This window comes from Nylanderia fulva, unplaced genomic scaffold (assembly GCF_048542155.1).
Source record: "Nylanderia fulva isolate GAGA-0341 unplaced genomic scaffold, ASM4854215v1 Scaffold1, whole genome shotgun sequence".
Classification (NCBI taxonomy): domain Eukaryota; kingdom Metazoa; phylum Arthropoda; class Insecta; order Hymenoptera; family Formicidae; genus Nylanderia; species Nylanderia fulva.
Window position 1 is genome coordinate 5,730,196 of NW_028189192.1, and position 12,638 is coordinate 5,742,833.

The following is a 12,638-nucleotide window of genomic DNA, read 5'->3' on the forward strand; positions in this document are numbered from 1 at the left end:
TATTTAAAAAAGCAATCTTTAATTAGAAATCTAATCTAATTTAAATTAGAAATGTAAATGTAATATTGTATTGAAAAAATATATACATATATATAAGTTATGTAAATACATTTTTACAATATAATTTTTAATTTTTTTTTAAACGAATGTAGGTCAGAGTAATAATTTTGCTTAAAAGTAATGTTTATTTAAATAATTATTTTTTTAGACTGTTTTATCTAAAATCTTGAAATTTGAAAAAATTCATCTTTGACAGTTTTGTTTAAACTGCTGTATTTTTTAAAGTGTGCAACTACAAGCGAAACGAAATTCACTTCACACATCTATAAACGATTTTTAATAAGACTGCTGATTTGGATTTGCGTTATTTTCAATTTGGAGAAAAACTTGAATTTTTGATTTTTCCACTGACGACGCGAGCGATCGACGTACTATCATTTTTGGTATTAAAAAAATTAATTCTTTATAGTCAGCTGTCAGATTCACATTAATATATTATATATTAAAAACACATTTTCAAGTGCGTTCAAAGTCTTTAAGCGAAGATAGATCGATTTCGATGTTGAAGCGAAAAATTTAAAAAGTGACTAGCTTTAAGATATGTCAAATATACATGCTCAGTCGTATTTAGAATCGTTTCTTGTGGTTCAGGACATTCGCCTGCGAATGTTACATCCATGTACAAAGCAGAATTTAAAAATCTTGAAATTTGAAAAAATTCATCTTTGACAGTTTTGTTTAAACTGCTGTATTTTCTAAAGCGTATTTCTATTATGCGTTATAATTTAATAAATTGTTTGGCGCGCGCTTGTGTTATCTAGTAGTAAAGAAAGAATATACAATGGAATAATTATATTTTTTTATATTTAAAAATTTTATAGGATTTATAAAAAAGTTGATAAAAGTAATTAAAATAAATTTTTGTTTACATAATTCAAATAATTAAATTGAATTAATGCACGATTTATTTAACAATGTATACAAAATAATAAATAACCTAGATTTGCTCTGTTGGTGCTCAATGCCTCTTTAGGCTTTTTCCTTGTTGTCAAACTCTATTGATTAATACGCGCGATACTTTTAACGGCACTCCCGCACTTGTACGTGCGAAACTTTTAATTAACGGTACTCTCGAATTTTACGATCGATTGCCGAGAATCACACTAAGAATTAACAGTCGAGATAATATACATTACATTTGAGCGTATGTCTCACAATCAGGAAACTGTGAAGAGTTTAAATTGAAAAAACACGAGACGCGGACGATGACACGAACGGGTACTTTATTTCCTCTTCAGAATAATTCTTTAAGATAAATCTTAAAGTATTATCCAGCCAGGTACTAGAGCTATCCCACCACGACAAGATGTACTCATTGGGAGGATTATTGATATTATATAATTTTATAATATAATACAATAACGCATATTGAATTTGTAAGATCGTATAATTAAAATAATGAAAAGTCGTGACAGAGTAATGTTGATTTTATAATTAATGTCACATTTTTAAAGAACTTATACTATCAAAATATATTTAATTTATATAGCATTCAATAGCATTATTAGAAATAATTATTATCCGTAAGTATCAAAAATTGAACGGTCGGAGTAAAAATAATAATTTCTAATTTTTATCTCTGTATATATTTTTTCTTTTGCACGCAAAATAATATTTTTATTTATCTTATTGTTAGCTAAAGCTTTAAAGCTTTTAGTATTCCTACATTACACCTGAAATTTAGCCATGTCTAAATTTTAGATACGGTAACTAATATTTTCAACGCTATAGTTTTAATAAGGATTTCCTCGTATAATATTAGTTAAAAATATGACTTATCATAGCTTTTGCTTTTCCGTAAGCTATATATTTCGTGCTCTAAAAAGTTATCACGGAAGGCAGTGGCCGAGAGCGATATAGAGCAACGACGACGGAGAATCCGCAATTATTCAATCGTGACTCGTGGAGTCGTGCTTAACGTATTGCTCTTTCACCGTCGTAGACATTTCAGAGAGCGTATAGAAGAAGCGACACGCAGTCGTAATCTCTACTTAATCTCGAAATCTCGGCTTTGCGCGAAATCGAAACGCCGCAGGTTTTTAATCTTTTAAAAGCTTCGTGGTTTCAATCAATTCCCATCAATCGTAATTTATTATCATCGTGTCTCTTCAAAAAATTTGGCAATCATGTCTGTATAAAATTTGAGTATATGTGTTATGTGTTTGTGGGTGTTTATGAATTTCTGCAAATATTTAGAAATAAATTATAATAAAACAATTTAACTTGTTATAATTGTTATAATTATAAATTCATTGTCATAAGTGTTACAATTATAAATTCATTGTCATTTCTCTGATGTACTCTTTAATTATTTGACAGGACAGATTAAATTTTATGCAAATTTTTATAATAAAGATAAAAACTTTAAAGAACTGAATCTGTTCTAAATGCAGATTTAGTGCTTTGGTGATGTGCAAAACTTACTATACACGCGACGAAAGATAATTGTGATCTAATTAATTTTCTGTGTTAGTTTGCGACTATTTTAATAAGTACCTTCAACATTGAATTATTGATATCGAGTAATCAAAAATACTAGAATGTGCATCGCGGCATTAAAATATAAAATTGAGCGGATGTGAATATCTCTGATTGGGGTGTTTTTATTTGTTAAAATAAATTTTTGAGAAGCAAAAAATGGATGTGACAGAAAAACGCCGGTTTGATTTGATCGATGCAGTTGTGTTCATCAGTTTGCTAGGCGTTTCTGCCCTCGTAGGCATCTACCAGTATTATGCATCCAGGAAAAAGGCAGATGCTGTGGGAGAGTACCTTGTAGGAGGCCAAAAAATGTCTGTATTCCCGATAAGCATGTCATTGATAGCAAGGTAAAAATTTATCTTTAACTTATTCAAACTTTATCAAGTATTTCAATTTAATTCTTAAAAGTTGTAATAATTGTAAATAAAAGTAGAATATGTTTTTTGAGATCTAATAGATGAAATGTATTTTTTATGTGCTTGGTGAAAAAGCATGACATAAAATAGTTTTACTTATTCTTAGCTTTACAATAGCAAAATATAGAACATTGATAAAGGAACTGTTCTGTGAATTGTGAACCGGAAATATATGGGACACATTAGGTGACATTTGTCACAATTGGCTGTCAAGGTTCTCTAGTTAAAGTTGTAATTATTAATAGTCACAAGTCCACGTGTCGAGATATTCAAATAAGAAAATTTGTGTTAAGAGCGCCCCATCTTAGTCATAACTATTAATGTTTTATTGACGGCAACTGCTATTTATAAATCTTTATTTCAGATTTAAATATATATTGTGTTGCAAAATGATAAAACTGCAAAATTGAATTTTCTAAGAATTATTATAAGAATTCTTAGTATGATAGAGTATTATATAATTTTCATTTTATGATTTTTATAAGGTACACCGATCAATTTATTTTGAATGAAATGTTACTGTAAATTAGTGCTGAAAAAAAATTTGTCAGTTGGACTAAATCGTTCAATTAAATTACTATTTTATTAATTGAACATATATTAATATTTAAATCAAATACACGTTCTGTTAGATTTAATATGTTATATTTAATTTAAATATTCCTATATGTTCAATTAATAAAACAATATTTAGTTGAACGATTTAATCAAATCAACCATTTTTTTCTTTTTCAGTGTGCATATCATGTATAGTATTAAAATTAAATTTTTAGACAAAAATTTAAAAAAGTATGATAAAATTTTAATTTTGTCATTAAGTATCTGACTTATCATCTTGCAAATTACAATTATCTATATATCAATTATGTAAATAATCAAAGTTTTTATAACTCATTCATTTGTCACAGATAGTTGGGAAATTAATAAGGCTTAAATTTGCATTATATACACACATTATACCATTACAAGTTAATTTAAATAGGATCATAAAATTACAGTTACGTGTCGGGTATAGCGATGTTGGGACTAGCAGCCGAAATGTACGTTTACGGTACGCAATTATGGTGCGTCGTGATTGCGGACACTTTTGTGTCTCTTACAATGGTAGTCGTATACCTGCCGGTTTTTTATGGACTCCGAATTACATCATCTTACGAGGTAATATCACATTATTGAATCTATATAATAATCCTTAGCCTTCGCGTCTAATTCTTTACATTTTCGCAGTATCTAGAATTGAGATTCAATCGAGTGGTCAGACTCATGGGATCTGTTATTTTCATTATCAAAATGGTGAGTTAAATTCATTAATTAAATAAGGAAAATTAAAATAAAAAGAGAGAGAAATTTTAATTTCGAAAAGTTCTATAATTTTTGCAAGTTTGCGTTTTTAAAATTTATTTTTTCAAATACATGAAAAACCTTGCTAAATTTTTTTGTTTAAATTGCCAAAATTTTTTTTAGACAATATGTCTCTTTAATATGTATAAGCCTCTATCATACTAAGAATTCATCAAAGTGTTAAGCTTGATACGCGTCAATTCCGTGTGCAATTCAACACGTTCATTAATTCTGCGCTTGCAGCTGCTTTACATACCGATGGTGATATACGTGCCGGCGCTAGCCTTCAATCAGGCGACCGGAATGGACCTTTACACGATCGCGATGCTGGTTTGCGCCGTATGCATTTTCTACACGACACTAGTAAGAGCATCGCTCATACATTCAAATAGCAATATCATTTTCATTTAAAGAGATGCATTGAATTTTTGAACTTTTACGATACAATAGTCCGATTCGGAGTTTTATTTGCATATTATATAAGGGAGATACACAAAAAAAAGAAATGTCGAATCAACACTTGTATATACTTGTATATATGCAACAAAATTAAATATAAAAAAATTTATATACTTGTACATAAAGAGAATTTTCTTTTAGAATTTATTCTAAAAATCATGGTAATCGTGGGACAATATGGTATTATAAGAATTTTATAAATTTCTCTGATTAAAAAAAATATTTACTACAATAAAAATATTAATATCTATCATAATAAGATATAAAATATATGTTCTATTAATTTTACTATGTACATATTACTATATAATATTTTTATCGTGGTAAATATTTAATCAGAGAAATATTTATAAAATTCTTTCAATATCATATTGTCCTATGATTACTATGATTTTCAGGGTAAATTCTAATTGTAAGAGAAATTCCTCTCCGTGTATATATGCAACATTTTGTTTGAATGAAAACATTTTATATAGTTTAATCATAAAAAATATTAATTTTATTATTTAAGAATAGTTTTTTTGAATAAAAAAAAAAATATTGGATAGAAAATAACTTATTTTTATATAAAATAACATTTTATATAAGCGTTGATTTAATATTTTTTTTCTGTTATAAGATATAAAAATTAACTATCTTTAATAAAAATTATTTAAATACTGCATAATGAAAAAAAAACAAGTAAGCGTTTCAAAAGAAACGATAATATCATATATTCAAAGTAATGTCGATAAAATGTAATTAATTATAAGAAAATATATATGACCTTTTATTTCAGGGTGGCTTGAAAGCAGTCGTTTGGACAGATACCATTCAGACAGCGATGATGTTCGGCGCCGCTATTGCCGTTGCTATACTTGGTACAGCGAGAGTCGGTGGTGTGGCGGAAGTGTGGAAAAGGAATGTTGATTCTGGGAGAATCGAATTCTTCAAGTGCGAACTAACTCTTCTTTCTTTTTCTCTCTGTATTTTCCATTTTTTTTTGTTATATTATATAATTTTTTCATCTTTTTATCTTATTTTAACTATATATCATTAATTTATTTTTAATTACTTAATGCAACAAGTATTCAGTTATATAATGTTATCATTCCGTCAAACAACTATTAAACATTAATTGATTATCAAGTAATAAATGTTATTTTAAATTATTTTATTGTTTCAATTAGTATGGATCCGGATCCCACAATAAGACACACTTTCTGGACCGTGGTGGTCGGCAATTATTTAAACTGGTTGGCCACATGCTCGGTCAACCAGGCGATGGTGCAGAGATGTTTAGCAATGCCAAATTTAAGGAAATCTAACGTGTAAGTACTATACATATACATATTTCATGACGCACAACGGCGTCTCGCTTATTTAATTCCTCTTTATATCTAGGGCGATTATGATAATGGCCGTAGGCATAGTCAGCATTGTCTCGTTATGTTGCTACACGGGAGTCGTCATCTATGCGGCCTTCTACGACTGTGATCCTGTTACGACAAAGGTAAAAAAAAAAAAATAAATTAGACACAATTTATAAAATCAAATATTGTGAGTAAAATGTGTGAAGATTCGATGAGTTTGTCGACAATTTAAACTTGAGATTAAGAGATTACAAAATAAATATGCAAAAATTGTTTTAGCAAGTACGAAAACCTGATCAGCTGTTACCATACTTCGTGATGGAATTGTCACACACAATACCAGGCTTGCCAGGATTATTTGTTTCTGGTGTATTCAGTGCAGCGTTAAGGTATTGTGAAATATTTACTATATTGTAAAATATTTAATATTTTAAAATTTTGCAATCTTTTTAGTCAATTTTGAGATATTTGCTGTATTTATTTGTACACAGAGAGAATTTTCTCTTAGAATTCACCTTGAAAATTAAGGTAATCATGGGACAATATAATATATTGGAAGAATTTTAAAAGTTTCTCTGATTAATATTTATACCACAATGAAAAATATTAATATCTATCACAATAAGATGTTTGATTAATTTTACTATGTACATAGTAATATTTTTTATTGTGATAAATATTAATCAGAGAAATTCTTATAAAATTCTTCAAGTACAATATTGTCCTACGATTACCATGATTTTCAAGGTGAATTCTAAGAGAAAAGTATCTCTGTGTATTGAAATAAAAACAATTAAATCTAAAATTAGCAAGAATGATAGCATCATAAACTCTAAAGAGATAAAGTATTTTGTTATAATATTTAATATAATTATTATATGATAATTATGATGATTATTATATGATAAATAAATGTTATTAATGTTTTACATATCAGATTATTTCTCCTTTTTGTAATTCTAATACACTGGTTCGTTGATCTGTAGCACAATGTCGACCGGATTGAATTCCATGGCGGGTGTGATCTACGAAGACATGATTAAGCCGTGCCTCCGTAAACCGATCTCCAACGTTGGCGCAAGCCGCATAATGAAAGCCACGGTTGTAATAATAGGAGCCATTTGCGTGGGCCTCGTCTTCATGGTAGAGAAACTGAGCGGTCTAATCCAGGTAACAGGATGCGTGAATATTCTACAAGGAAAATATTAGGTCATTGGAGAACTCATAAATTAATTTATAATTAAATCGTAGTGAGTAACATTAATTTTTTTTCAGGCTGGCAAGAGCTTGTCCGGAATAACTGCTGGACCTTTACTGGGAATGTTTACATTGGGCATGTTCTTTCCAATGGCTAATTCTAGGGTAAGATCAAAATTTGTAGAGAAATCAGTCATTTAGATTGCATCACAAACACTTTTATGTTTATTATAGTGATAGAACATAACTTTTACATTAATATAATACATAATTTATATACATATAAACTTATAGATGATACCTGAATTATTCTCTAATAACTTATTTGAAAAATTTAATTTTGTATGTAAAATGTAATTTTTTGTATGAAAGTTTTAGACCTTAAAAGTTTTATTATATAGTCTCAATCTGGATACTTAAAATTTCCAACATTAATTTTCCTGTCAGATTTGCGATACAAGTGTCTTGCCAAGTTAATTAAAATTAAATTGGTTCTAAGAAATTTTGTTCGAATAATTTTGTCTATTTTTTTACCTGAATAGGGAGCACTCGTCGGTGCACTAATTAGTCTGCACTTGGTTGCTTGGATTTCATTTGGTTCACAAGCGGCGATTTCCAATGGATTGATCTATTTCCCAGAGAAACCAGTATCAGTAGAGGGATGCTCCGAATTGCTGAAAAGTACTGCCGGAAATCTGACGAGGGTAGTCGTCGAGACTGTCAGGTACATTTATCAAAATATTCTTCTTTCTTGCTTTATCGAAATATTTTTCTTTTGTAGCTTGCGTAACTAAACCATTCTTATTTTTTCAGAGAACAACCCTTCTTTTTATACAGAATGTCGTATCTCTGGTATACGTGGGTAGGTTTTTTAACTACAATCTTGGTAGGTTTGTTAGTCTCATGGTTCACTGGACCATCTAAATACAATCGCACTGACAAAAGATTATTTACACCCATTATACACGGTCTTCTAAGCTCGAAGAATCCTCAGAAAACGGTATGTATATTTTGTGATCCTTAATCAGACTATTTACTTAATGTTTTTTTTCTTTTTATAGAATGAGGCTGAACTCGTAAGAATAACTAATGATGTAAGCAATATAACACAAACTTCTCCCAAATATTAACGATCGTTTTTCTACTTCAGTTTAACTGAATAAAATGTATTCATGTTTATACAAATTTAATTTGTATTCAATTTTAATATTTTTGTGAATTCACACAGCTCAATATTTTATCAAAATTAAATTACACTATGACTCGCAATTATTTGGCGATATAAATAATGCAGGTATATTATGTAATTAGTTAATGATTTAATTTTTTCATAGTGTACCCTGTTATCAATCATAATGATACAAAATTGATTTTCTCGAATATATCTCATTAAACGCACACGCGTAAATTAATTTTATATAGGGTGATCCACCTAAAGTTTAACAATTTAATATCCGGAAAATTACGCAATTAATTTTAATCGTATTCGTCACAAATCTCAATGATCCGATTTACAAGTTTCTGAAATCTAAAATTTGGATTAAAATGATTAAAATTAATCGTGTAATCCTCTGGATATTAAGTTTTACTTGTATAAAATATTATTCACACAAACTTAGATAGTAAAATAAATTTGCCGACATGATTTCATATGCATTACATATTATCTATTTAATTTAATTAGGCCCATAATAATATACAAAGTAAATGAACGCTAGATGTTAATTTTTGCATGACTACTTGTATATCATATCTCTTCAAGAATGATTTTTTTGTGCAATCAAATATTTTTCAAGCAATAGATAATGTTTGAATTTGTTATAAAATGCATTTATGTAAAATTTATCAGAATATCTGGCAGTTAAACGTAAATACAACAATCATACTTGTTGGTCTTACATACAATTCTTATATATTAGAGTATGCATATCATATATGAACATATATATCTCATTAAATTTTGTATATCTTATGTCTTGTTCGTACAAAAACACTTTTGATTTGTATAAACTTGTTGTCAACACTATTAGCCGACAGTCTTAAACTTCAAGAAAACAAATGAATACTTATTAAATTTAAATTATACTGTAATTGTAATTACTAGATCTAGATCTTGCCATAAGCATCTATACAATATTTACAATTATAATGTATATGAATTTCAAATCGATGATATACTTATTACTAGTTCTCACAGCACGATTTATGAAATAATATGTAGGTGGCATAGCCATTATCATGAAAAAATATAGAACAATTCATGGAAAGATGTGTTCAACGTTTGTTTTTATATGCAATATACCTTATAATTATCATAAGTTTAAAGAGTTCAGGAAGTAAGTGGCGACATGCCAATTGTCCGCGGATCTTGTCCCGGCTGAGTCGGCGGACCTGGTTGTGGACCAGTTTCCAAGTTTTTAAGAAGTAGGTTCAACCAATGCTTAGTTGATGCATCCTCTTGCAAGCATGTCGCAAATGTATTATCTCTCAATTGATCTGGCAAGCACTGCCTTAAGGCTAATAATGCTCTGCATAACATAACGTCATATTTAAATTATTTTTTAAAAATTTTGTAACATTGTTTTACACACATTTTGTTTTTGTACTCACCTTGGATTATCAGATAATCTCAGATAACATCTCACAACATGTTTAAGTAATCTTGCAGAAGGATCTTTTGCTAGGGATAAAACCATTTTTCCTAAGATCATAGCAACATGGCTGAATCGATCATATGTTTGACAAATATATGACAAGCCACTATCGTCCAACAATATTTTCTGCAGTATAAATGTTGCTACAGTCTTACTTAATTCAGATCCACTTTCCATAATTCGCAAACAAAGTGGGATAATTTCCGTAGTGAGCAGAAAAGTAATCACCTCCTGCTCATCTGTTTTGACAAGTGCACCAATCACTCCGAGACTTGTCAATCTCAAATACTCGAATGGCCGTGTTTTACTTACAGTATGCAAAAATGGATACAGAAATAACGGAACATGAGCCTGAAATTAAATACAGATATATATATATATATAGTTTGCGATCATATAATTTCAATAAATAAGACTTTTAATAATAAAATAAATAGAGCAAAAGCCAAATATTACTGCAAATCTTTAAACTAATTTGTATTTTTACATATAAATTAATTTTTTTATTTTAAAATGCATACAAAACCCTTGCAAGAATAAAAATCAAGTTGATGAATAAAATCAATTTAGATATAATAAGATTTTAATAAAAATTACATTCAATTTTCACATTAACACAATAATCTATGACCCGAGGTCTTGTTTGTTTATTCTATATTGTGTACATTCCTTTTTATTTCTCATAAGCGTTTCAAACATCGCATCATAATCCTACCTGTAGGAACGCAGATCTCGTTTCCGGATGACTGGCTACACATTGCAAAAGCGCCAAGGCATTGCATACTCTGTTGCTCTGATAAGCAGTTAGAGTTGCAGGATTGATTGCGGGATAGATGTTGATGATCTCTTGCAGCAAAGAAGCCGTGGTGCCAAACGAATGCCAGAGCATCGGCGCCAAATCGGGCACCACTTCGCGCTTCTTACTCAATTCCAACAGAGCATTCTCCCGAGTGTCCGGATTTGACAGCTCGATTATCCATGTATAGACTTTCTCGCGGTCGACCGAAGTTTGTAGAGCGGCTGGGCTTTGTTGAGAGCTCATTGAGATACGATTCTTTCGTCTTACCTGGACACGACGTAATTCTATTCACGACTACGTTTGCGCTTCGTTTGCCTCGTCCGTAAATAGTACGCTATTCTCGTTCCTTATCCTCGTTTGTGCGTAACAACGAATCCGACAATCTAACCTCTCTATATTTGTACGAGACAATGTATATTTATCTGTAACATAGTTCAAATTCTTTAACATGCGTAATCGTTTTTCTGCCTCAAAGTTCTATCATTTAATCAATTATTTATTATTACCGTGTGTCTACGTATGATCAAATCAGGAGTATGTTTCACTAGGATGAAAACGGACGCTTCTCTCGCTTTGCCACCGGTAATAATACATATACAGTAGCTCCCCTCCAACACACACACACACACACACACACACACAAGGAACATTCTGGGCATGCTCGCGTAGCGTTGACGTCACAGCTAATTACAATACACAAACAAATAATACACACAAACGAAGAGCGAAATAAACGAATATAGAATTTAACCATTATTTGATCAATTAGAATCCGATTGTGTTATAAGAATTTCCCTGATAATTAATGAGTTGGAATGCGAATATGTGTACAAAAATATTATTTTGCTTGTTTATGAAATTATAACTCACGAAGTTGATATATATATATATGTAAAGATGAAAGTTCAAAAGTTCATTAGCACTTATTTAAAGAGACGATGAATCAATAATTTATAGTACGCATTAGTCAGTTTATATGTGCATTAATTAAAATATATGTAGATTCATAAATATTCATAAATATAAAGTGCTTTATATTTATATAAATAAGGCTCGCACTTTTAAAGATTTCAGATTTAATTAATTGTTTATGCTCTGTATATATGCAAATTCTTTTTTTAACTCTTTATTGTTGCGCTTATACTTTTACAATTATTTTTACGGTTGATTTCGATTAAAGACTTTAAAAGAGAAGAGCAGATTACTTTATTATTTGTCATAGGCCGTGTTCTAAAATTGACTGTCAGTACTGACTGACCTGAAATGCTACAGTATACGTGACATACTATAGCATTTTCGTACTGACAGTCAATTTTGGAACACAGCCATAAGTCATCATTTTGTTGATAATTAATGCATGTTTATTCAGTTTGTATATTATATTCAGAGAACAACACTTGATTATATTGTCGCTTGATTATAGTGTTCTCTGAATATAATATACAGTTTGTATATTATATTCAGAGAACAACACTTGATTATATTGTCAACATAAAAAAGTGCATACACAAAATCTGTAATTACAAGATTATATAATATATAGTTTGTATTGTTAACGTCGATAATTGGTTAGATTTTAATGTCAATAATAAGAATAAAAAACACAATTAAAATTAATGTAGATATTTCCTCTCTGATATAGAAAAGAGAAAATTATACATCTTTCTAAAAAAATATTTAATTTCCTAACAGCACAACATATCCGAAAGACATCCAGAGGACATCCTGAGGATCTCCTCTGGATGTACTCCGAACGTTCCTGGGATTCTGGGATACGTGTGCTGTTAGGGTTCTTAAATAATTTATATATATATATAATTTTTCATTAATATTATATTAATTAAATTTTTCTCTCATTAATATTATATTAATTAAATAA

The 12,638-nt window shown here is 29.5% G+C and overlaps 2 protein-coding genes across 2 annotated transcripts; one reads left to right on the forward strand and one right to left on the reverse strand.

The window, feature by feature from the left end:
• The first annotated feature begins 1,969 nt into the window (after positions 1–1,969).
• On the forward strand, positions 1,970–9,573 carry LOC114931058 (sodium-coupled monocarboxylate transporter 1). The gene is made up of 13 exons (XM_029302976.2): positions 1,970–2,888; positions 3,956–4,115; positions 4,185–4,250; positions 4,542–4,661; positions 5,536–5,690; positions 5,927–6,067; positions 6,141–6,249; positions 6,389–6,498; positions 7,096–7,279; positions 7,385–7,471; positions 7,849–8,030; positions 8,120–8,306; positions 8,368–9,573. The coding sequence occupies exons 1-13, from the start codon at positions 2,698–2,700 to the stop codon at positions 8,434–8,436; spliced, it is 1,761 nt and encodes a 586-aa protein (XP_029158809.1). The 5' UTR covers positions 1,970–2,697; the 3' UTR covers positions 8,437–9,573.
• On the reverse strand, positions 8,604–11,398 carry Rcd-1 (Required for cell differentiation 1). The gene is made up of 4 exons (XM_029302978.2): positions 11,266–11,398; positions 10,676–11,181; positions 9,917–10,311; positions 8,604–9,834 (listed from the first exon to the last, which is right to left on the reverse strand). Exons 2-4 carry the CDS (start codon positions 11,000–11,002, stop codon positions 9,636–9,638), a joined length of 921 nt encoding a protein of 306 aa, XP_029158811.1. The 5' UTR covers positions 11,003–11,181; positions 11,266–11,398; the 3' UTR covers positions 8,604–9,635.
• Between the last annotated feature and the right edge of the window lie 1,240 nt (positions 11,399–12,638).